The 24625-nt window shown below is 38.7% G+C and overlaps 1 protein-coding gene across 2 annotated transcripts; it reads right to left on the bottom strand.

Moving 5' to 3' along the window:
• Window positions 1-6563: 6563 nt before the first annotated feature.
• Window positions 6564-24134, bottom strand: zgc:100918 (Ras-related protein rab7-like). Of its 2 annotated transcripts, XM_028813446.2 has the most exons (6): window positions 23929-24134; window positions 21256-21317; window positions 17473-17599; window positions 8447-8665; window positions 7965-8093; window positions 6564-7680 (listed from the first exon to the last, which is right to left on the bottom strand). In XM_028813446.2, the coding sequence occupies exons 2-6, from the start codon at window positions 21306-21308 to the stop codon at window positions 7588-7590; spliced, it is 621 nt and encodes a 206-aa protein (XP_028669279.1). In that variant the 5' UTR covers window positions 21309-21317; window positions 23929-24134; the 3' UTR covers window positions 6564-7587. The 2 variants fall into 2 exon arrangements, with proteins under 2 accessions (XP_028669279.1, XP_028669280.1); XM_028813447.2 differs by lacking the exon at window positions 23929-24134 and having other exon boundaries at window positions 17473-17594; window positions 21256-21326.
• Between the last annotated feature and the right edge of the window lie 491 nt (window positions 24135-24625).

The following is a 24625-nucleotide window of genomic DNA, read 5'->3' as shown; positions in this document are numbered from 1 at the left end:
GCCGAGTCTGGTACATGTAGTCTAGCAAGTTCAGCCCTGCACGCTGAATCCTCTCATTTTTGTTTTCTCTATTATGGAGGGTGGGTGCGACTGGGGACATGTCATTTAATTACAAACGCACATCTGTAGTAAAGCGGTCTCGTTTTGTGGAGACGTGATTCTGTCGCCTTTGCTGACACCAACCGCTAGCAGAGTGGAGCACAGCAAGTTCAGCCCTGCACCCTGCGTCCATATCCGGTTTACGCTGTGTGATGCACTGCAGTGCGGCAGTGCGCGTGCACCTCGATGTGCCCAGCGCCCAGCGTCCATATCCGGTTTACAACCTTCGGTTAGTAAGATGGATAATAACAAAATGAGGTGAAACAGGAGAGGCAATCGTGTTCTGCTGTACTGTATAAGAAGCCCCCCAAGGGTGTCCTAGTGCTTCAAGGGCAAGGATTGGTCAAGGGCCACCAATTTGTCTACAGATTCATCAGTGAATAATCCAGCATTTTGAGAACAATGACAAATTGGTAGGATTTTGTGCAGTTGCACAATATAATTAAATGACTCATAGGATCCGATCAAATATATCAGAGCATAAAGGGTAAGGATCAAAAACATGTCTCAATGTACGTGATCTCTGATCCCTCAAATATGACCATCATAAAAACTATCATGCACCTGTAATAGATATCACAACATGGGCTTGGTAATACTTTGTCAACACTGTTCACCATAGCATCTACCGATGCAAGTAAAGGCTTTACTGTGTATTGCAGAAGCCATACTTCAACACTGTCCAAAAGCACCATCAACTCTTGAGATGGAAAGTGGAATTGTGTTTTGTGGGCCAACCAGTCAACATTTCAAATGGCTTTTGGGGAAAAAAAATGCTGTCATGTTCTCCAGGTCAAAGAGGAAAAGGACCACAGAAGCTGTTAAGCTTATAATTATCAGCGTCAGGCCCAAAAGCCAAAGGGTGTCATGGTATGGTGTGTGTCATTCTCATGGCATGGGTAACTTGCATGTTCTTGAGGGCACCAAGTCTGTTTTCATAGCATTATCCACACTGTCATAACTTTTTTAGAATTGAGGTTACATATATATAATTGAGGTTTTATATGTTGTGACACGTGAGTCAATGCCTTGCACCCCAAAACATGAGGCTGAGTCTCAATACTTTAGCAAAACCAGCTTTAATCTACTTGAAACAGGAACAGCATGGTCATTTATTATAGCGGGATCTACCGCTCTCCCATACACAGACATAGCAAATGGGTAGGGTCGTGGCCAGGTGAGTGGCCAAGTTATACTCTTCCCTGCATTTATAATGTTCCTTGCATCATCCATCGGCGACGGGTGCTTATGTCGCAAGCTTATTTGCTTCTGTGGCGCTATGCTGTTGCACTGCAAACCTGCAGTTGCCTCGGTGACAGACAAGGAGCCCTCCACAGACACGGTAGACGAGCTTTGGCATGTTGTCCTGTTGGGGGGTCCCAAAAGAGTTCAGAAACCTCACATCTCCCAACCCCCCCAATTAGCTTTGTCCACATCGGTGTGGGCAAAGCAACCGTCCAAGCCGGGCTCAGCCAGAGAGAAGGTTAGCATTGATGTGTGCAGCACTGTGACGGTGGCAAACATCAAAAGCAAAAGCCTGCAAGCTAATAGACCACCAAGTGAGCCAGGCGTTCGTATCCTTCTGTTTGTACAGCCACTGAAGTGGGGCACGGTCAGTCACCAGGATAAACCTCCATCCCCAGAGGTAATAAAGGAGGGCCTCCACCGCCCACTTAATCACTAAACACTCCTTTTCAATGATCAAATAATTATGTTCCCTGGGCAGCAACTTCCTGCTGAGAAACGTGATGGGGTGTTCCTCCCCCTCAAAACATTGTGAGAGCACCACTCCTAAAGCAAAAGCACTTCCGTCCATTTGCAAAATAAATTCCTTCAAAAAATCTGGGTTGCGCAGAAGCAGAAATGAGGATAAAGCGGCTTTTAGGTCCGAGAAGGCTTTGTCACAAGCGTTGATCCAGACAACACTATGATTCTTTCTGCCCTTTATCAAGTCAGTGAGGGGAGAAAACCTGATGTGCAAAATTGGGAATGAACCACCTGTGGTACCCTGAGGAAGGCACAAAATTGCCTCTGTGTTTCAGGACGTGGATATGCAAGCACCTCCCACACCTTGTCCATTTGAGGCTTGAGCAAACCCATCCTCATGGAATATCCCAAATAATGGGTTTCCAACATACCCAGCTTGTACTTCTTAGGGTTAGCTGTCAACCCCGCCAGCTGCAAACTATCAAGCAGTGCCTGAAGGGGGACAAGATGAGATTCCCAGTCGTTACTGAAAATGACCACATCGTCAAGATAGGCACCCACGTACACTGAATGGGGATGCAGGATCTGATTCATCATCTGCTGAAAGATCAGCGGTGCACCATGCAAACCAAAAGGGAGCGCCGTAAATTTAAACAGTCCACCCAGAGTGGCAAATGTTGTCTTCTCGCAACTGGACTCCTCCAAGGGCACTTGCCAATAACCTTTCGTGTGGTTTAGGGTGGAAATATATGAGGCCTGCCTAAGCTTCTCTAACAGCTCATCCACACAAGGCATCTGGTATGCATCAAAGTTGTAAATCTTATTCAAACACCTAAAATCAATGCAGAACCGAACCGTCAGGCTTTGAGCCAAGTACAATAGGACTGCGCCATTCCTTTTTGCTTGGATGAATCATGCCTAACTGACTTGTTGACTTCTTCGTGTATCACCTTCCTCGTTGCCTTTGGCAGGTGATTTTTCGGTACCTGTACAGTAACACCGGGCAGAGTCACAATCTTGTGTTCCGCAATGTCTGTTCGGCCAGGCATGGGCAAAAAGACATCAGAGTTCCTCTCGATCAGTGATAGCAATTCTGCTTTCTGTGTGTCAGTTAAATTATCCCCAACAGCGACTTCGGTCTAAGGGACCGCTGCAGACGTGACCAGGACTTTGTCGTGGTCGCGTCACTCCTTTAAAAGGTTAATATGCAAAATCTGTACCGTTTTCCATCGCCCGGGAATCCTGACTTTATAATTCACTGGGGACATATGGTCTTCTATTAATGCCGGCCCCTGCCATTCAGCTCGAAATTTATGTGGAAATCTGCTTTTGCAGTGAACCAACTCACTTGTCAAATCTTACGCTGTGGGGTTGTTTCGCGAGCTCCATCCATTCTTCCCAAAAAATGTCTAACACCCCCGCATTGTCAGCGGCTAAATAATAGTTTGAAAGGACTTAACCTGGTAGCTGCTTGCGGGGTCTCTCGGATAGCAAACAGGAGGAAAGGCTGCCCCTATTGAGTAGGGACTCCCAAATCACACAGCTTCCCCTAGTGGCCCCCATGGGCAACAACAAGGCTGTCTGACAGGTAATGAAATAAATGTAAAAAATATTTGATATCTCCTTGATATATCTTATACAGGCCTTGAGAACTCAAACCCGTGTGTAGCTTCCTCAGTTGTCTCCTTACTTGGTCTTCAGTTATGGACAGCCCACACTGATGATCAGAGGTGGACTTATCACTGGCCACTCCAGTTGACATAGTAGTGATGGTGTGAGGAAACTGGTTTTTGGAAGAAGGTGGCAGCGTGGGTGAAAATCCATTCAAAAATTGGTTCAGGGTGTTAGCGTTGTCCATGTCCCCTTCTAAAACATGAGCCCTGGATAAGTCCAGTATTAATGTCCAGTCCATTCCAGAAATCCTTCATGCTATTCTGAGTGAATTTGTTTTCCATTTTAGCTCTGTAAGCAGAGCAACATCTAAACGTTGGATTTTTACTTTCACATAAAACTGCATTTGTATTTTGGGTTAATAAATGTTACATTCACTGGTGAGTCCTATAGCTTCACTCAGCTTTTTCTTTAGCACACACTGTACATCCACACTGGATATGAATGCTCTCTTTTTGTCATTCTGGAGACCTTTTAGCTCCTTAGTAATCCTGGGCTTCTTGTTTGGAAAGCAACGCACCATCTTTGTGGGTACCACTGTGTCGACACAGGTTAGTTTAGTCTGCAATGCAGTGACTGAGTTCCTCAATGTCGTCCCCATGTGACTCTCACATCATTTCCCTGTCTGTCACTAGGAAGCAGTCATTCAGAGCCATTTCAGTATCCAGGCTGCACTTTTTTTTACTACTCTGGTGGTAACATGTTGCTGTCTAATAACAGGCTTACAGCTGTAAATAAGATGAATCGGGTTGTGGTTGAATGTGCCCAAAGGAGCCACTAGAATACACTGAAAGGCATCTTTAACTTTTAAATAGAGCAAGTCTTGCTATTTCCTTGAGTTGAACATGACATAAACTGATGGAACTGTGTCATTGTTCCTTCCAAAGTCGCATGCAGGGTTGGAGTGAGTCATCATTAAAGTGTTGGTGACAGAATGAATCATGCCTGCTGCCAGGTTTCCATTTGCAGAGGGAGGAATGCAAACATTAATAAGGATGATGTAACTTATCTCTCTGGGCAAAAAATGAGGACGAATTGTAGTCATCTGCAATAAAAGTGAGGTGAGGCATAGATCTGGGCAAGGGTGAAAAAAAAGTCTAAAGATTTGAATGTTCCCACTAATGTTGAGATGCAAGAAATTTACAACCACCAGGATTCCACCTCGAATTGGACATTTGGCCAAACTGGGTAACTGGACAAGTAAAGCCTCGATTAGGGAAATAACCAAGAATCCAGTGGTCAATCTAACATAGCTTCAGGTGTCCTTTGCAGAGATGGGAGGGCCTATCAAAACTACCATCTCAGCAGCACTCCACCAATCAGGCATTTACAGGACAGTGGCTAGACAAACAACTCCTGCCAAATGGTGCTTAAAGGATTCAGAGAGCATGAAGGAAACAATTCTATGAGCGGACCTCCAAGCAGTATATCTGATGAAGACCTGCCTTATATCAAGGAGACTTAGTCAGAATTGAGAGAAGGATGAATATAGAGAGGTCCTTGAAGAAGCCATGCTTTCAGAGGATATGCAACCTTAGACTGCAGTGACAGTTCATTTTTTATGACAATGGCAGAAAGCAGAAAGAATGCTAGAGTGCTATCAGGACAAGTCTCTTGAGTAGCTTTGAGTGGCTTAACCAAAGACCAAACTTAAACCCTGCAGGATGGCTGCGGAGAGACCTGAACATGGCAGCTTACAGTTGCTTCTCATTCAATCTAATGGTGCTTGAAAGGATCTGAAAGGAAGAAAAGAATAAACTGGCCAAATCCAGGTTTACAAAGCTTGTAAAGACTTACACAAGAAGACTTGAAGCTGTAATTGCTTCTATAAAGTACTGGATCACAGGTCTGTAAACTTAAAATGAACAAAAGATTTCAGTTTTTGATTTTAAATAAATTCACAAACCTTGCCAACAACATGTTTTAACTTTGTCATTATTGGTTGAGTGTGGATAGATGCAAACTGTACATTAACATTTAAATCTACAACATAAAAGTGTGCAGAAAGTGAAGGAGTCTTCTGTGTATATGTATTTGTGTGTATGATCTCAATTACTTGATATCAGTTATTCCCTATGTGCTCTCTTTATAAGTAACTGAAATCATGGAGGCAATCATTGTGAGGTCTTCCAATTATAACTTGATACTTCTTGTATTACGGAGAGGTTGTCAATTAAGCCACTCTAAAGGTTAGATTTGCTTCATCGGTAACATTAGGTAGGTATAAACCTTCTAGAATAACAGAAAAACAGAAGAAATTAACTAGGGTGTTTTGTCACAATCGCTGGAAACGTCAGCTTTTTCCATCGATGAATTATTGCAAAATTAAGATTTCTTAACATGCAGGATTTTGTAAGTGTACAAATTAGCTATTCAAACAGAAATGACTGCTGTAAAGGTGTGCTGTTAACATGTGCAAGGTGTTCAGTTCCTGCTTTGTGTTGAACTGCTGTAATGTAGCTAAAGTCTGCAGTCCTCTGCCGTTCTGTAACGGAGGTGCAACTCTTAGCAAGGTGGCTGTCCTGACTTTGGAGCCTAAGAGAGGAAAGGCCCCTTAGTGTCATCATACCAGGCCCAATACCATCAAAACCATGAACAAAAACCACTCACTTATTTTAGTACTAGCAAAAGCTTTTAAGAAACTTTCAAATGGGGCAAAAAACTAAACATTTTATAAATTATTATGCACACTTTATCAGTTGTGAAATGTATATTGTATAATGTCCAATGTTGTAGCTGGGAAATGCTCTACATAAAGAATAAAAAAATGAAAATGTAAAAAATACTGACTACTTTGAGTCTTCTGGTTTCTGTCCAATAAAACTTCAAAAATGTATTTTACCATATGTGATGAATAAAAATCTCCACTTACTGTACATTTGACTTCCCTTCTCATTACTTGTTTTACATTTTGAATCTGTTTTTCAAAAGAACTGTAACAGAATACATTTTTTGTAGATTATCTGTTTCACTTTCGAGTAGTGTGGTCAAAAGTTTGCTTGTGATATGTAAAGGCAGTAAAATGTGTTTTTACTTGGTTTCAGATTGTTACTCGGCTCCCCCAAAGAAGCCTATAACACACTGTCTTATTAGCATCACAATTTTATTGGTACGTTACATAAATAAAAACAGCCAGCCCCTACTTATCATATAATTAAAGACTGATAAACTAGCAGAGATGTGTACAGAATTTACAGACTGTTCAAATATCTCATTGAAACCAATGCTGAAATTCTTTCTTAAGAGACAAAAAAAAATTACTGATATTGTAACATCCTATTTATATCCACTGGGTGGGTCATATTTAGATACACACCATGTTCTCCCTCTTCCAAATGAAAGATGCTACATTCAGAATTCCTAATTCTGCACATATCCCTAATAGTAAAAAGGGCTTTGGCATCTTGTGTATAATACAACAGGGTGGTACTTCCTTGGCAACAAAATTTCACTGCTGACTGGAATATTGATTTTCAATAAACTACAGGACGCCATGCCCTTCAGAGAATTAATTGCTTAGTGTTACTACCCTGAGTGCCACATCTAAACGTTGGATTTTTACTTTCACGTAAAACTGCATTTGTATTTTGGGTTAATAAATGTTAAATTCACTGGTGAGTCCTATAGCTTCACTAAATTTCTGCACACACACACACAAAAACACCTGTACTTGGTTGTTTCCTGAAAAATGTGCTCCAGGCCTTCTGCAGAGAGCTAAATGAATCTCCAGTGAAAGATAATGCAGTGTTATGAAAATGCTATTAAGGCAGTTTCCTGAAATTAAACTCCAATGCTCAAATAGACCCCATGACAGAGTAACAAGTGCAAGAGCTACTGTGAGAATAACTGAAAAAAGTAGGAAGAGTTCAGAAGATTCAGCTTGTCTAAAGTCCAACCTGTCCACAGTTATTGGTCCATAGTATCTTCATTTTTAGTATTTTTGTAATTTAAAGGATCTTCCTCTCCATTTTCAGCTTGCTCCCCGACCCCCCACCCACCCATCCTTTCCAAAGGGTTGATGTTTTTCTCTCCCCAGCCTTTCAGTGTTAACAGTATTACTCTCTCTCTCCCCATCATCCATCGGTCCATCTGCCAGCAAACGTTTACTCTTCAACAGCTGCATCCACCTTCGGCAGCTTGTGGTTTATCATTTCTGTCCAACTTGATTTGGTCAGGAAAATCATACGAATCCACTTCTGATTCCTATTAAAAAAGGTTAAAATCAGGATAGAATACAAGTGACAAATGCAACATTTTGAGAATGACCGAATAAACAGATCTTCAAACCATAAAAGTGATTGCCAATTTACTATAATCAAGCATCTTAAAGCTCCATACAATCTGACTGATAAGGGATTAATAGTCTTTTATATTGGGGAAGCATTTTCGCAAATGTCACTTAGCTAACAAACTGAATGCCGACTAGTAGAAAGACAAGCAGTAGTACTAAATTAAGGCAAAAGTATTCTTGAGGTCTTACATCTTACCTGTTTGAGAGCATTGCGGGCAATAGTCTGGAAAGCCTGCTCAACATTAATTGCCTCCTTGGCACTGGTTTCAAAATATGGTATGTTATTTTTGCTCTGGCACCAACCCTGTGCCCTTTTGGTAGTCACCTATAAGAAAATAAGCTCTAGTTTATTAGCTGCCCTCTCTCTTCATTTTAAAAGATACCAGCTACATTGTCATGTTCCATTCTCATCAGAAGAATCCTGTTTAAACCATTTTATTTAGAAGACTGATTTTACTTCACAGTCACTGTAATCAAGCCAAGCAATGTGCACAGTTAGTTTAAAAATACATACATATATACACACACACACAGATGCTACTTTTACATAACAGCACATCAAAAATAACTCAAAACCTATGAATGCTGTGAAGCAAAACTGACATTTGTACACATCTGGGCTCTTAGGGCTGATTAAAAGTGGAGAAGGGAAAGCAACCAATACTCATCCTGCCTTACCAGTCGGTTTTCTAAATCAATCTTATTTCCAAGCACAACAAATGGAAAGTTTTCTGGATCGCGGGGACTGGCTTGGATAAGGAACTCATCTCTCCAGCTGTCCAGTGTTTTGAATGTATTAGGAGTAGTCACATCAAAGACTAATACACAACAATCAGCTCCACGATAAAATGCTACTCCAAGAGACTGAAACCGCTCCTGTCCAGCAGTATCCCAAATCTTTGGGGGTTGGAGAGGGGGAGAAGGGAGAAAGGGAGTTGATTTGATTAGACACAGCATCATAAATAATAGATATATATATAATATTTACTACACATATAGATATTAAGATGATATGACCAAGAACCACACCCATGAAGTCTAATAAATTTGCCAAATGTTAGGTGAAATTTCGCTGTATTAAAAATAACAAAAATGTTTCTTCTGAGAGCTGTGAAATTCTGCACTCTTTACACTTGAATACAAATCAACTACAGAAATATTCAAACTGTAAAATACCTAAAATTCTTGAACAAAAACATACAATTAAGAGTTAAGATTTTACATGAACTTTCCTAAACGGTATATTTTTGAACAGAAGGATTTGACTAAAAATGAAACTTGAAACTGTAAACACATTTGTAGTTTCCACATCAATGATCACTCTGAACATCACTTTTTTCAGTATGGCAAATTAAAAATAGCACATTTAACCTGACTATCAAATTCAGAAAACCAGTGAGTCTTTTAGTTGTATTTCTTGTAGACACATTCTTGATTTCTCATATTCTGGTAAACAGACAAATGGGCTTGCTAATGTAACCCATTAACTGAAAACAAAAATTACAAACACACCACCAATTCACTACACATGAAAGAACTGAAGTAAGCCACAAGGAACAGATTCACACTATGATATACTGGAACTTGTGAAACAAAGCACCCACAGCAATGTTATACATCTTTTAACATATGGAAGAGAAGGCCATCAATGTTCATTGCCATGCTAGCAATAAGTTAGGGTAACATATTCAAACAAATTAACACTGAAAGACTGAACACATCAATTAGCAATAATGACAGAAAATACGTAAAACCTCTCTTAACCAATCCTTAAACTAAGTTAAATTTGAGAATGCTTAAAGTTGCAAGGTGTGGTAGTATCCATCTTTCTCATAGCTGTAGTCCTACGTTTGAATCCAGGCTTGGGCAATGCCTGGTTGCAGTTTGAATGTTTATCCCCAGGGCTGTGAGGGTTCTTTCCTCACAAATCAGTTCATTTTAGGTTACATGACTGTTCTAAACCTGCCCAGTGTGAGTGACCACGAGTTGGTGTAGAAGTATGCTCTACTGATCTGTTTAGATTCCTTCCTTGTGGCAAATATTGTAGAGATAAGTATGCTGCTTGAGGATCAAACCTAAATGTTTTTAGTTTGTTTAATAAATGAACGGATTTCAATGATTATTAAATAATTACAGACTAGCACAATAATGAACCTTTACCTATTTTAGTCTTAGCTATATAGGTCACATACCATTTAGCATCCTTAGTATTTTTGTGCATATTATGGCTATTTTTTTTTTATAACTAGGATATACAATACCTTTGTATAAGGTATATGATGGTCAACAGTCTGAGGCAATAATATGGAGTTCGATTATTAACACAAGTCAACATTTACATGCAATAGCATATTTTGTGGACAAGTGGTACATTTTGGAAGCATGCAACACATGTTGTGTATAAGCAATAAAATTTGCAAGCACATACATTCAAAGCATGTGTGTGCAATATATATTTTAAATGGTGCTTGGCTGCATGACATTTGGCAGTACTTCTGCAAAAACAGACAAATGTAGGATTTTGTTCTGCTAATGGGTCACTGCTATCTAGCTAACCATAAAGCACATCTTTTTGATATCAGTTTTAGACTCTTAAGTCAGATAAGCCCTAATATCTGAACAGCCTCATGAGTGCCAGTGCTATGCTCATGGGATTTACCTAAAAATGTTAAATTATATAAATAATAATTGTTTTACTGGCGAGTCTTACTACAAACTACAATAAACTGAGTAATCCAAGCTGCATAAATTGTCGTAATAAGGCTCAAAAATGAGTATTTTCTCCCTAGTCCCTAGTTGCACCACATGAACTATTTATGATCTTTTATTAAGCAGTTCCTATTATACCATTAAGACTGACACAACTAAAATTACCAAAAGCTGCATATTACGGGTAGAATGGTGGCTCTGAGGCTCAGAAAGTTGCTGGTTGAAATCCCATAAAATGCAGAAGTGACTCTACTCCGTTGGGCCCTTGAGGAAGGCCCTTAACCTGCAATTGCTCCGTCCTGGGTATGATGTTAGTCTGCATCCAGCCCTACAAGTAGGCCATCTAACCTTCGGGGAAAAACCTGAGGGTTGGTGGCAGAATTGGCGCTCTAGCCACCATAAAAACCTCACATTGTTTCATTCCATCTGAACTAATGTGGTACTGAGGTGTTACCCATCACATGGCTGTACTTGGGTCCAAATTTGGGATCTAGTCGTGGTTTGTCATGTGGCAGGTGTGGCAACGTGCTGTATCAGTGCATGCTCCTAACCCTCTGGATATTACATTTATTTGTGACTCTGTAGTTGCTTAGCTCCTCCTAGGAATATCACCCTGGCCCTCGTGAACCTAATTAAGGTCTCAAATTGCCCAGAAGAGGGATATCAGGACCCAATAATGAAGACAAGCTAAGGAGGTCAATAATAAATGCCTACAAATTCATGTAGCCCAGTCAGTCTCAGTCAAACAAAAATGTTGTCTCACTACTCACAAAATGAAGAATCAAGTCTGTACAATGTCAGTAAGGCCACATGTGAAAGTGGCTTACAAGACCCTGGATACAGAAACCTGGATTTGAAAAGCAACTTCTCTCGACTGAAAATGCCAGAGCTTGTGCAAGATATGGACCTCTATGTGCAGAACTCATGCTGGAACCTGACTTTTCAATTATGTATTATCCTTCCCTCTCTTTTTGGCCCAGTGGAAAGGGTATTGCCTCAACGCAACTTCAAGTTACAGCTTTGACTGTTATTTGATGCATACAAGAAAATAATTAACCAGTTGTGACTTTTTAGTCACAGTAATGATCGACTTTGAACTCCCCTAATAGGACTACAATGCTCATCTTGTGGAGGAAGGAAACACTTAGACAACTGTGACTGGAAGGAATGGCTTTCCTTATCTGAACCTGTGCAGTACATTGTGAATGGATTTCTTTGCTAGACAAATACGGTCCATAACAAACACTATGTCTGAACACACGGATGCCCATAAGAAGACCTGGTAAAAGAGTACTTGAGCCAAAGGTACTAGGGTGTTGTACTGTGTTAGCCATTATGAATGTAGTGAGAAGTCAAGCAAAATGACATCTTAGAGGTGTCATTTTTCTTGAGCCAAAGATCAATGATTAACTTCATAGTTGTGTCATCTGATTGGAAGCAGCATGATGACATTCAGGCAAAGAGGTGAAGAGAGATGGAATGTCTGCTAAAAACTCAAATTGGTATGGAGGGTTTTTTGGGAATAAATAAAAGATGCCTCTGTTTAGGAGAAGTTCAGCTTTTACATCTACAACAGCATCTTGAGAGAAGTTAGGCACAGTGTCTGAATGGACCATGCTCAAGTCCTCTATTGTGGAGGCAGCTGCAAAGAAATGTAGGGTTGTTGGTGTCCAGCATGTAGGCTAAGTCTAGGACTCATTGGTGAATGAGAGCAGTAAGGAAAATAGCCCCATTTGCAGTGGTAACAAAAAAAGACCTTCATACTGGATTAACAAATACCAACAAGTCACAAAAAGTAATAAGTAGAGTAGCAACGGAGGCAAAAGCATGTGTGTAGCTATAGTTTGGCGACAGCACGGAAAATTATTATTCTGGAAAACTATTCAATTAGTCAGAAAGGGTAGGTAGGCTGTTGCCTGAGCTGCTCTAAAGTAAGGAACATTAACATCATGTTGGAATACCGTGAAGAGGTAGAAGTAACACTCTTGGAAAAAAAAAAAACTCCTAAACCCAACTGGTATGTCCTCTTCAGAAGAGGAAGTGTCTGAAGCACTGGTTAGCATTGGGCTGATTTTATCATAAATGTTGAAGCACTGGTTATTATGGGAGTGTTTAAGCTAACACACCTCTAACGTTGTGTGAAAGGAAATGATAGTACACCGAACTTGTAATCTAAAGTACTGGTTCTCATTTTTAAAAGTAGGCAAAGAGATGTACAGTGGAACCTCGGTTCACGAACGTCTCGGTACACGTAAAAATCGGTTTACGACCAAAAAGTTCGCCAAACTTTTGCCTCGGTTCACGACCACACACTCGCGCGCCGATGATTTCCGCATGTGTTGCATTGTTCTCGGACAGACGTGCACGCTTGCACGTGCGTGCGTGCTTTCGCTGTGAACTCTTTGTGGTCCATTTCATTTCCCTTCCGGTTCGTACGCGCAGGTTACTGTATTTAAGCACATGTTCAGCCTCTCCCTGTTCATTGTTCTCAGTCAGACGTGCGTGCTTTACCTGTGAACTCTTTGTGCTCTACAGTATTTCGTGTGCTTTTGCAGTTAACCATGGCTTCTAAGCAAGTGATGAGTGGTGAGAAGAAAAGTTTTGCAGAAAATTGAAATCGAAGTAAAGAAAGAAATCATTGAAAAGTATGAGCGTGGCGTTCGTGTTACTGATCTTGCCGCCGAGTACAAGAAGTCAATTCTAAAGCAGAAAGAATCTATTAAAGCAGCTGATGTTGCAAAAGGAGTTACAGCGTTAACCAGGAAGAGGCCTCAAGTGCTGAAAGAGGTGGAAAAACTGTTGCTAGTGTGGCTGAACAAGAAGCAACTTGCAGGGGATAGCGTAAGCGAGGCGATGTTATGCGAGAAAGCCAGGAAGATTCATGGCAATTTGCTGCAAAACTATCCTTCTACGAGTGGCAAAAGTGAGGAATTTAAAGCCAATAGAGGATAATAATAATAATAATTCATTACATTTATATAGCGCTTTTCTCAATACTCAAAGCGCTATCCACACAGGGAGGAACCGGGAAGCGAACCCAGAATCTTACACAGTCTCCTTACTGCAAAGCAGCAGCACTACCACTGCGCAAGAGAAGTGGCATTCATAGTGGTACGGCATGGAGAGGCTGCTAGTTCCGACGCTGAAACTGCGAAAGAATTTGTGAAAAAGTTCACAAAATTAGTGGAGGACGAAGGCTACATCCCACAACAAGTATTCAACTGCGATGAGACTGAATTGTTCTCCATCCAGCTCCTCCTCACTCCATGCCAGAACTCGACTCATGCAAGGCTAGTTTTCTTGGTGGTTTATGGTTAGTTTTTGTATTACGGATTTTTCAAATGGTCATTTTTCAGTTCGTAGCGTGAATTGATGCAATGTTACTTTTCTTGGTTGTTTATTAAAATTTCTGATTTTTCAAATGTTCATTTTTTCCCCCTGGGCTTAAAACTCATTTAAAAAGAGTGTTTACAGCGATCGGGTTGTAATGCTATTAGCGTGAACTCCTGCAATGTTACTTTCTTGGTTGCTTATGGTTGGCTTTAAAATAAAGTTCGGATTTGTGAAAAAAAAAAAGTTTACAGCGATCGGGTCATAAGGCTACAGTATAGCGCGATCTCTTGCAATGTTAGTTTTCTCTGTTGTTCAAGGTTTTCTCAGTGTTATTCAATGTTTTTACATTTACTTTACTATTACGCTGTGCATTCTATAGTTTAATTAACTATATTTGTGCTTAAAAACTTAAACAAATATATTTACATACAGTTTGTATGGTCTGGAACGGATTTATTGTATTTACATACAATCCTATAGGGGAAATTGCTTCAGTTCACAACTAAAACTGGTTTACGACCAGAGTTTTGGAACAAATTATGCTTGTGAACCGAGGTTCCACTGTATTGTAATTACCAAAAGATAACACTCCCCAGATTCTCTGGGAAAAACCAACGAACAGGTACTGCAACTCTTATTTGATAAATGCACTTCAGAACCTAGAGGAATAATAGGAATTCCATGCTGGCCATGGAACAGAGAACCAACTCTTTATCCTTGAATAGATATTTGAGGAGTTATGGGTATTTCCCAGTTACATTCACAAGTCCTTTGTGGATTTAAAAAAATATCTTAAAACTGTGAACCCCTTGGTATGTTGTAGGAAGTACTTCAAAATGTTCGTGGAGCAAGAGATTTATTTTCATATTTGGTGTCAAAACTAGCCTATTCAATGTCGGTGGTGGACCCAACCAAGGGCGTCTTATCACCTTTCCTGTTAATGATTTTCATGGACAGGATATCAAGGCGCAGTAGGGCAATTGGGAATGTTCAGCCTAGGGACCTGAGCATTGCAGCTCTTCCGTTTGATTAAGTTTACATCATCACCATCTACAGCTTAATCAGTCTCTGATGTCAGGTGCACGCTGGAATGCTTTACAGCTTAGTGTGACATAGCTGAGATGATTTGGAGATCATGTTTAACTTGTGGAAAAGGGTGGCTTGTACACTTCGGGTAATGGGTAAACAACTGCTCCAGGTAGAGTAGTTCAAGCTCCCTGGGGTCTTTGTGTAAAGAAAGACACAATCTTGAGACTGACTTAAAAAAAAAAAAATCACTGCTGCAGTAGCAGCATTGTAGACTCTGAATCAGACTGTGATGGTGAAGCAGGAGTAAGGTCCTTTAGTAGTCTATACCCTCTCATGCACATACAGTCACAAGCTCTATCTGCATAGTGATCAAAAGAATAAGACTGAGTGCAAGCAGCTAACAAGATGGTCCCGATGGGTTGCTTGGCTTGCTCTCCATGATAGGGCTAGGAGCTCAGAAATACGGGAGGGACTTGGAATAGAAGTGCAGTTCCTCTGGAAGAACAGAAACAAGCTATGGGTGTTTTGACATGTACTTAGGATGCCTCTTAGCATCTCCCATGGAATGTGTGCAAGGTACAGCCAACTCGTAGAAAACCCAGAATATACTGGAAAGACCTTTTCCCTCTGCTGGCCTGGGAGTGTCTGGGAATTCCCCAGGTGGTTTTGAAAATGTTACTGCACATGGAGTGCCATGATCAACCCACCTCAGCCCAATTCTACACAGCTGGCCTTGGAGAGTCTGGGAATCCCTCTAGAAGCGCTGGGAATTGGTGTTGGGACTGGTGTGTCCAGATCAGTCAACAAAGAATATTCTGAAATTATGACGATGAAATTTGTCTGGCTTAGTTTCTGACTTGATCACAATGCTGCAGGGCTAGGCTCCAGCTTCCTGCAACGTGAAACGTGATTGGGGTTGTCAGCTCAGAACATAACATCCCTGTTTCATCAGCTTTAAATCAGTAGTTTTGATCTACAGTATGAAGTGTTTGTTACTGTGTATATATTTTTTGTGTAAAGCACACAGAGTTACATTCAACAAATGAAATGTGTTATGTATATATTTATTATTACAACTACGACAACAAAACACTACAAAAGCCATAAAGATACAGTTCGTTCAAGTTCATGGAGAACTTGAAACCATACATGGTATGATATTATGGACATTATGGGAAGTACAACTTCTAGCAATAGTTCATCAGAATTCAACATTGTGTCCACTTGTATGAAAAACATCTATAAAAAATACTGTATGTTCATCCTAAACAAAACTTTGTTTTTCAAGTTTACACTGTTTAAGTACTTTCCTCTTCTTCAAAACACAATCTTGTATATTACGAGGGATGTGCATTTCCTAAGCATATGAAAGTAATAATATGTAGGATTTAAGGTTTAAAGGAGTTGTTCTTGTATTTGCCAATTCATCAACAAGGTATATTGTTAAAGAAACATTCTAAGAACCAGTGAACCTGGCAAATGTGGTCCCTAAAAGTTCTATACTTCACAGGTCAAAGACGCAAGTTTTTAATGATTAGCATCCATCCATCCATTTTCCAACCCGCTGAATCCGAACACAGGGTCATGGGGGTCTGCTGGAGCCAATCCCAGCCAACACAGGGCACAAGGCAGGGAACCAATCCTGGGCAGGGTGCCAACCCACCACAGGGCACACACAAACACACCCACACACCAAGCACACACTAGGGCCAAATTTAGAATCACCAATCCACCTAACCTGCATGTCTTTGGACTGTGGGAGGAAACCGGAGCGCCCGGAGGAAACCCACGCAGACACGGGGAGAACATGCAAACTCCACGCAGGAAGGACCCGGGAAGCGAACCCAGGTCCCCAGATCTCCCAACTGCGAGGCAGCAGCGCTACCCACTGCGCCACCATGCCGCCCGATGATTAGCATATGGATTATAATTTATTCCAAATAAAATCTTAATTTTTGAGTTAAATAAATTAAGTAATAAAAAGGAGTTTGTTAGGAAATTTCTAGATTATTAAATTTTTAAAACTATTTCTTCTGCTACTACTAAATGTGTCTTGCCATCTAGCCAGTTTTACTAATAGGCTTTTCCCTTTACTTTGTCAGAAGGGGTAAAAGTAAACTTTTAACAGTTAAGATGCAAGACAGGGGTTAGTCCTGGGTGGAATACCAGTCTATTACTAGGCAAAACCATTCAGAGCAGGCCAACTATGAGGCTTCAATTACACTAACATGTAAAGAGAGTAGAGTAGTTGGAGAAAACACATTTCAGCTCAGAAAGAAAATGTACCAAGACCATAATTACAGTGACAAAGTTAGAAAATGAAAGAGTGCCTAGAGTCCTGATGAGGCCAAATTAACAATTCTACTCCATTAGACTATGTGCTCTTTTAAAATTGTCCAATGTTATTCAAAATGAGTGTTTTATACATTTTCCATAAATACTAAAATTACAAAAGGAAAAGCATATAGTAAGTTCCACCGACTACAAATTTACTTGCAAAACAAAGAAAAAATTTATACTTATGAACAACTATGGTATGATATTACTTCAATTTTTAAGTCACCATTTTACATTGACTCATTAAGAAACCTCTCTCACAGGTTGGTGCTTTGTTGACAAATATTTACTGTTACCTGCATTGTTACAAGCCTGTCATCGACCATTACTTCTTTAGTCAGAAAGTCTGCTCCAATGGTGGCTTTGTACTGGTTGCTGAACTTCTTATTTACATACTGGTTCATTAGTGACGTTTTTCCTACACTGCCATGGAGACACAAACAAGCATTATTAATTAAATAAAGATGAAGCCTTCTACCGCTTTTGGAGAAAAGAAATGCAAAAGCTTCTAAGCAAAAGCTTTTTTCTTATTTTTAAATTTCTCTAAAGAAAGTGAACACCACAAATTTAACATACAGTCATATGAAAAAGTCTGGGAACCCCTTTCAGCCTGCATAATAATTTACTCTACTTTCAACAAAAAAAAAAAAAAAATCTGAGCACTGGTGTGTTTTCTGAACAAAGATTTTTAGTGAAGCAGTATTTAGTTGTATGAAATTAAATCAAGTGTGAAAAACTGGCTGGGCAAAAATTTGGGTACCCTTGTAATTTTGTAGATTTGAATGCATGTAACTGCTCAATACTGATTACTTGCAACACCAAATTGGTTGGATTAGCTTGTTAAGCCTTGAACTTCATAGACAGGTGTGTTCAATCATGAGAAAAGGTATTTAAGGTGGTCAATTGCAAGTTGTGCTCTCCTCTGAGCTCTCAAAAGATCTGAAAACAAAGATTGTTCAGTATCATGGTTTAGGGGAAGGCTACAAAAAGCTATCTCAGAGGTTTAAACTGTCAGTTTCAACTGTAAGGAATGTAATCAGGAAATGGAAGGCCACAGGCACAGTTGCTGTTAAACCCAGGTCTGGCAGGCCAAGAAAAATACAGGAGCAGCATAGATTGTGAGAATGGTTACAGACAACCCACAGATCACCTGCAAGAACATCTTGCTGCAGATGGTGTATCTGTACATTGTTCTACAATTCAGCTCAATTTGCACAAAGAACATCTGTATGGCAGGGTGATGAGAAAGAAGCCCTTTCTGCACTCATGTCACAAACAGAGTCGCTTGTCGTATGCAAATGCTCATTTAGACAAGCCAGATTCATTTTGGAACAAACTGCTTTGGACTGATGAGACAAAAATTTGATCATAACAAAAAGCGCTTTGCATGGCACACCGCATTCCAAGAAAAACACCTGCTACCTACGGTCAAATCTGGTGGAGGTTCCATCATGATGTGGGGCTGTGTGGCTAGTTCTGGGAATGGGACCCTTGTTAAAGTCGAGGGTCGGATGAATTCAACCCAATATCAACAAATTGTTCAGGATAATGTTCAAGCATCAGTCACAAAGTTGAAGTTATGCAGGGGGTGGACATTCCAACAAGACAATGATCCAAAACACAGTTTGAAATCTACAAAGGCATTCATACAGAGGGAGAAGTACAATGTTCTGGAATGACCGTCACAGTCCTCTCCTCCAACTTGAATATCATCGAAAATCTATGGGATGATTTGAAGCAGGCTGTCCATGCTCGGCAGCCATCAAATATAACTGAACTGGAGAGATTTTGTATGGAAGAATGGTCAAAATACCTCCATCCAGAATCCAGACACTCAAAGGCTATAGGAGTAGTCTAGAGGCTGTTATATTTGCAAAAGGAGGCTCAACTAAGTATTGATGTAATCTCTCTGCTGGGGTGCCCAAATTTATGCACCTGTCTAATTTTGTTATGATGCATATTACAGATTTTCTGTTAATCCAATAAACTTAATGTCACTGCTGAAATACTACTGTTTCCATAAGGCATGTCATATATTAAAAGTAAGTTGCCACTTTGAAAGCTCAGCCAATGATAAACAAAAATCCAAAGAATTAAGAGGGGTTCCCAAACTTTTTCATATGACTGAATAGGTGAAAAGATTCTGCAATCTGAATGATAAAGAACTATGTGCATGTATCCCATAAGACTGAATTTAGAGTGTTTCCAGTTCAGTGCATGTGCTTCAGAATGGAGCTGAAAATAAATCCTTATATAATTAGCAAAGAAAGCGAAAAGACAAACTACAGTAAACATTTCCTTAAACCAGTAAAACCAGAAATGACATCATCCAAAACAATAAAATTTAGAACTTCTCAATAAACAATATTTTTACAAGTATCACCCTACTTAAATGGTTATCCACAAGTTTTAAGATGAAAACACAAATTCAGTTATGCCCCATCATATGAAGGACAAATATTTAAGAAAATTAAAAATTACAGTGATTCAATGAGAAAGAAGACAAACTTTGAATTATAATTCCTTAAAACCTATCCACGAAAGGCTATATTAAGTGTTTATTGTAGCTAGTGTGTTAATCAGAAGATAATTAATGCTTCATAAAAACTTTAATGTAATTCAAGTTCTTGAACCCTACTTTCTAAATTGACAGGCTACCTTTGCTTTTAAATATATTATAAAAACCTCAGTCCTAAGAACTTTAGATTGCAGAACTTGCTTTCTGATCAAACAGTTTTAAAACAAGACAGTTCAATACCAATTAACCAATGTGAAGCATGCAAAATTAAGATGTATCAAAACATGATACCAACAGATTAAGCTTTTTTTTTTAATATATATAAAAACTGTGACTGTATGTACATTAATGTTGTACATACACTTCAACATTGTTTTTACAAGACTTAAATCTTCAATTTGGATTTAAAAATAAAAACACACAACACTAACTTGATCTGGCTTAAAACAATATATGACTTGACCAAAGATGTCATACATATATCACATGTAAAACACCTGACTCAAAAAGAACCTACCCACTTCAACTGGAAATGGATTATTTAAAAAAAAAAAAAAAATCAAGTGTCATTCAGTAGAATGAAATGGTATATCCCCAGAAGCTATTCAAGCTTCATGTGCTAACATATTCTTTATAATATGGAGATAACTTTTCCTCATTAAATGTAATATGCACTATGCACTTAAGGTCTTAAAATTTCATGGATTTGATCAAGAGAAATGTTGTGTAAATTATAAAAAAAAACAAACAAAAAACAAAAACACGGAATATCAGGGAGCCTCCTAGGCAAGCTGGTGCATGATACAGTACAGATCACATGGGTTTCCACCATGTCTCTTCCACATAAAATACTACCTACAGTATTTAACACTCCTGCCTGCTCAAAGCAAATTGCATGTTGTTTTGAACAACAAATATTGATGACCCTGAAAAAATTTATATTTAACTGAGTGGGCCAACTAACCACATCATTAACACACACTTCCATTACATTATATACCTAAATTAAGTTCTCTTCAGCATACATACTGCATGATGTGTTTTCTGAATAAAATATCTAGTTTTGAAGCATGTAATATTTTGTTTATTGTTAGAGGCAATAGCAGATAAAAGACTGCGCTATCACAGGAACTGTAGTTTAAATAAAGTAAACAAAGAATAAAAACAAGAGTCATATTATAAGCAAGAATCAGTACCTGACTACTAAAATGATTACAGCGAAAAGCTGAATCAACTGCACAGATTTATCAAAAACACCCCATGGCTTGCAGTAACTAGAATATATCTGCTGAAACATTTAATGCTTGAAATGTTTCAAAAGAGGAATACCAAATGCATCAACAATCAGCAATAAAATTATGTTATAAAACCTGCCCTACACGATCACATTTTATTATAAAAAAGGAAGTATTAGGTTTCAAGATGCCTGAAGTAGATACAAACATGAAAACAACACTTAAAATATATAATGCCAAGAAAACAAAAATTACACTGGGAATGTTATTTTCTCTTAGTTATCCAATTTGAAATGTGCCAGTTGTCATAGCCAAGTTCAACTCACCCTGAATCACCAAGAATGATTACTTTTAAAAGCACCTTCTTTCGTGAGGCCATGCCTTAACTCTGAAAAATAGATAAAATGCATAAATAATGAGATTGTGTACTATGGAAAGATATGACAAAAGGGAAAAAAAATCTAATTCTTACATGTTTTACTTTAAAAAATAACTTTTGCATCACATTTTCATCAACTATGCAATATGAACAGAAATGTCATCCATCCATCAAATACATAATCTGCTTAGTCTAATTTAAGGATTTTGAAAACCATAACCAATCCATACCAGACTAGGAGGAAGAAAAGAATGAACCCGAAACATGCCACAGTCCAGTGAAGGGTGCATCACACATTTAAGGAGGAGCAAGAATAGTCAGTTTACTCAACATGAATAGGTTAATTGCCATCTGTGTATTACCATATGGGATGAAAACTAGAGGATCTGGAGAAAACAGCGGCAGGCAGACAATGCGTGACATCTGCTGTGGTGTAGCAGCACCAACAACTACTACACAACAGCATTATTAATACTGCTGTTTTACAGAACAAATTTTATATTTTTGAAATTAGTTACTTTTCCACAATTGTGGATTTTTTTTAAGTAAAACATTTAATTATTGTATTAAAAATAGGGTTATAACCAAGAACATCTGGGCATGTGAATACTACACCTTATAGCTTAATGATATGTGCACTTCAAAACAGAGAATATTTCTATGCATTTATTCACACCATGGAACAACATACTGTACATATAGAATACCTGAAGGGTTTCCATAAAGATATTATTTTTGTTACTAGTTACTGGAAAAAGTCAAAATGAATTCACCTCTGTACTGCTTAACTATTTTTAATCCTTTGCCCCCACCATACTACTAAGTCAAGGACACACCGGAACCTAGCTCAACTTAAAAGCATATATTGACAGTGGTTCCTGCAATACTGCTATACTTAAAGTATTGTAAATGGGTATTTATTTTCTATGCATTGAAATAAATTGTCTTGTATATCACTGTTATTACACAACTTCAAAACTGACCACTTTATTTTTATGGCATAAAATAATTTGGTAAGGAGGTACTATAACATATAGAGGACAAGAGTAATGTGTGGACTAAAGTGACAAGAGTCTACACATTGCAAAGACTGTAGTTCTGCAGTAAAGATTCAATATAACAAAAAGACCAACTTATAAAAAAAAACACCAACTTATACACTGTTTACAATTAGTTACTTGAAAACACTATCATTTCAATAAATAATTTCAGATTATGTTGCCAACATCTTTAGTCCAACCTGAACCTCTGTTTAAAAATATAACTTTTATAATAAAAAGATTACTAAAACATTGTGATTAAAGTAACACTTTAATGTAGAACAAATCATTTCTGTAAATTTAAAGGCAAAAACAGTTTGCTTAAATAAAAGACAGACTTGGCTCTCATTTTCTGCTTTAATTTACTTTGTGCTATCTTAATCCTTTTAGAAACTCTAAACAAAAGTACATAAATACAAATACATCAAACATAGAACTGTTAAAGAAAAATAAATATTGTGGTACAAGCAATTGCCAGAACATGAACCTTTATTTTTATTTGCTGGGAGGAAAAGGCCTACTCTGGTACAAACAAGGGCGAGGCAACATCCAATCCTGGAAGAGATGTTAGTTTAGGAATCGGTACACTAACTCTCTTTATTAGCCTATATAGAGTTGACAGTTAACCCAACAGTAAAAATCATAGTTTTTAAGAAAAATGAGAATGAGAAATCAGACTACTAAAGCTCAGAGACTGCAGTAGTAATCATATTCTACTAACATTTTTCATAATATCGTCTGTAAGTGTGTCATCTCTCAGAAAATTTACGTTAAAATTTATGGGAAACAAGAAGATACTACCACTGCGCACTGTGTAAAAAAGGCAACTGAGGTTGTGAGTTTATCACCGGGCTTTTCATCAGCCACAAACAACTAGACAGAAATGTAGCATTTTCAAGTTTATGTAACTAGCAGACAGTTAAATTGGGTTCCGTATTCATCTTCTTCCTAACTGCCTAAATCTTGCGAACAATCCCGCAGGACATTTTAGATGAAAACATGTTGTTCCTTTATGAGGAGTTTGTTGCAACCGGCTCCGTGCATCTGTTCGTATGCTGCCACCCTTGCGCAAACGGTGAATCTGACTGCTGGTAGCAAAAATTAACAAATCGGAATGCAGATCTGCGCAGAACACCGAAGTGCAAGATTAGGGCGAATGCTTGCCCAATTTAACCAGCAATTTAACAACTCCGATACCATCCCAGTCGGTATATAAACGTACTGCTGAAGTCAAGTTATTCACACAAGTAACATCATTCGGCGCTTAAACGGCAATTCATCTTCTCCTGTTAGCAGTAGTGCCAATAATTAAAAACAAAACTGTAAACGTCACAGGATACCTGATTTTTGGACTGCTTTATCACTATTTTCTCTTCACCAACAATATTGTAAGCCTGTGTGATGCGTAATTTAACTCCAAAATTGTACAGCTGTGTAGTTTTCTCGTGCAAAATTAATCTGCTAAAAATTATATTATATCGCCAAAAAAAAACATAAATAGAAATCATGACATTAATTAAATCTTCCTTCCGAACTGAAACTGAAGTGAAACCGGGGTGTAGCTTTTTATTTGCGCTTACCTGTTAAATTCTAGTCCGAAGTCGCGAACAGTTTTCTTTTCGACTGGAGAAAGAAAATACTCAAGTTGTCTTCAGTCGTAAATTCCAGCTATGTCTTCTCTTTTTATCTTTTCTAATACTAACAAAAACAGTCCAACCCAGTTCACGGTACATCCGCTGTTGTTGTTTCTTCTCGGTGTCAGACCCAATATGGCGGCCGCCTGTCACGCGGACATGACGCGCTAGTGAAACACACCTGCCACGCCCTCTTACGTTTTCAGGAAGGGAAGTGTGGGCAACGCGCCGCCCCATAATTTCTTTCAAGTACAGCGACTTTCTTTTAAGGTCGTTCTCGTGGCACATATTATTTACATTGTTTGTCATGTGTTAAGTAGATCCGCCTGGAACAATTTAGGAAATGAAAATAAGTCTCCATTGTGTGAATCCGATATTAAACTTTAATATAATCCATCCAATGAAAAGTTGCAGATTTTAAGGGGCATTAAACTTACTGCACCGTCTATACAGTAGGCCTACACAAGAATCAAGTCAATATAATTAATACTTAAAATAATCATTCATTCCCACATTAATTTTCTAACCTGTTTATTCAGTTTTACAACAACAACAACAGCATTTATTTATATAGCATGTTTTCATACAAATTATGTAGCTCAAAGTGCTTTACAAGATAAAGAAAGAAAAAAGTAAAATATAA

Source organism: Erpetoichthys calabaricus, chromosome 11 (assembly GCF_900747795.2).
Source record: "Erpetoichthys calabaricus chromosome 11, fErpCal1.3, whole genome shotgun sequence".
In the NCBI taxonomy this organism is placed as follows: domain Eukaryota; kingdom Metazoa; phylum Chordata; class Cladistia; order Polypteriformes; family Polypteridae; genus Erpetoichthys; species Erpetoichthys calabaricus.
The sequence above is the reverse complement of the archived record's forward strand: the minus strand, read 5'-3'. Positions and strand labels throughout refer to the sequence as shown.

Excerpts from the sequence above, each read along its gene's own strand:
- zgc:100918 (XM_028813446.2), bottom strand. The coding sequence starts at position 21,308 with ATGGCCTCACGAAAGAAGGTGCTTTTAAAAGTAATCATTCTTGGTGAT. Across the intron at positions 8,666-17,472 it reads ACAGGCTTGTAACAATGCAG|ATTTGGGATACTGCTGGACA; the intron begins GTAACAGTAAAT and ends CAACCCCCAAAG. Across the intron at positions 8,094-8,446 it reads TTGATTTAGAAAACCGACTG|GTGACTACCAAAAGGGCACA; the intron begins GTAAGGCAGGAT and ends ATTTTCTTATAG.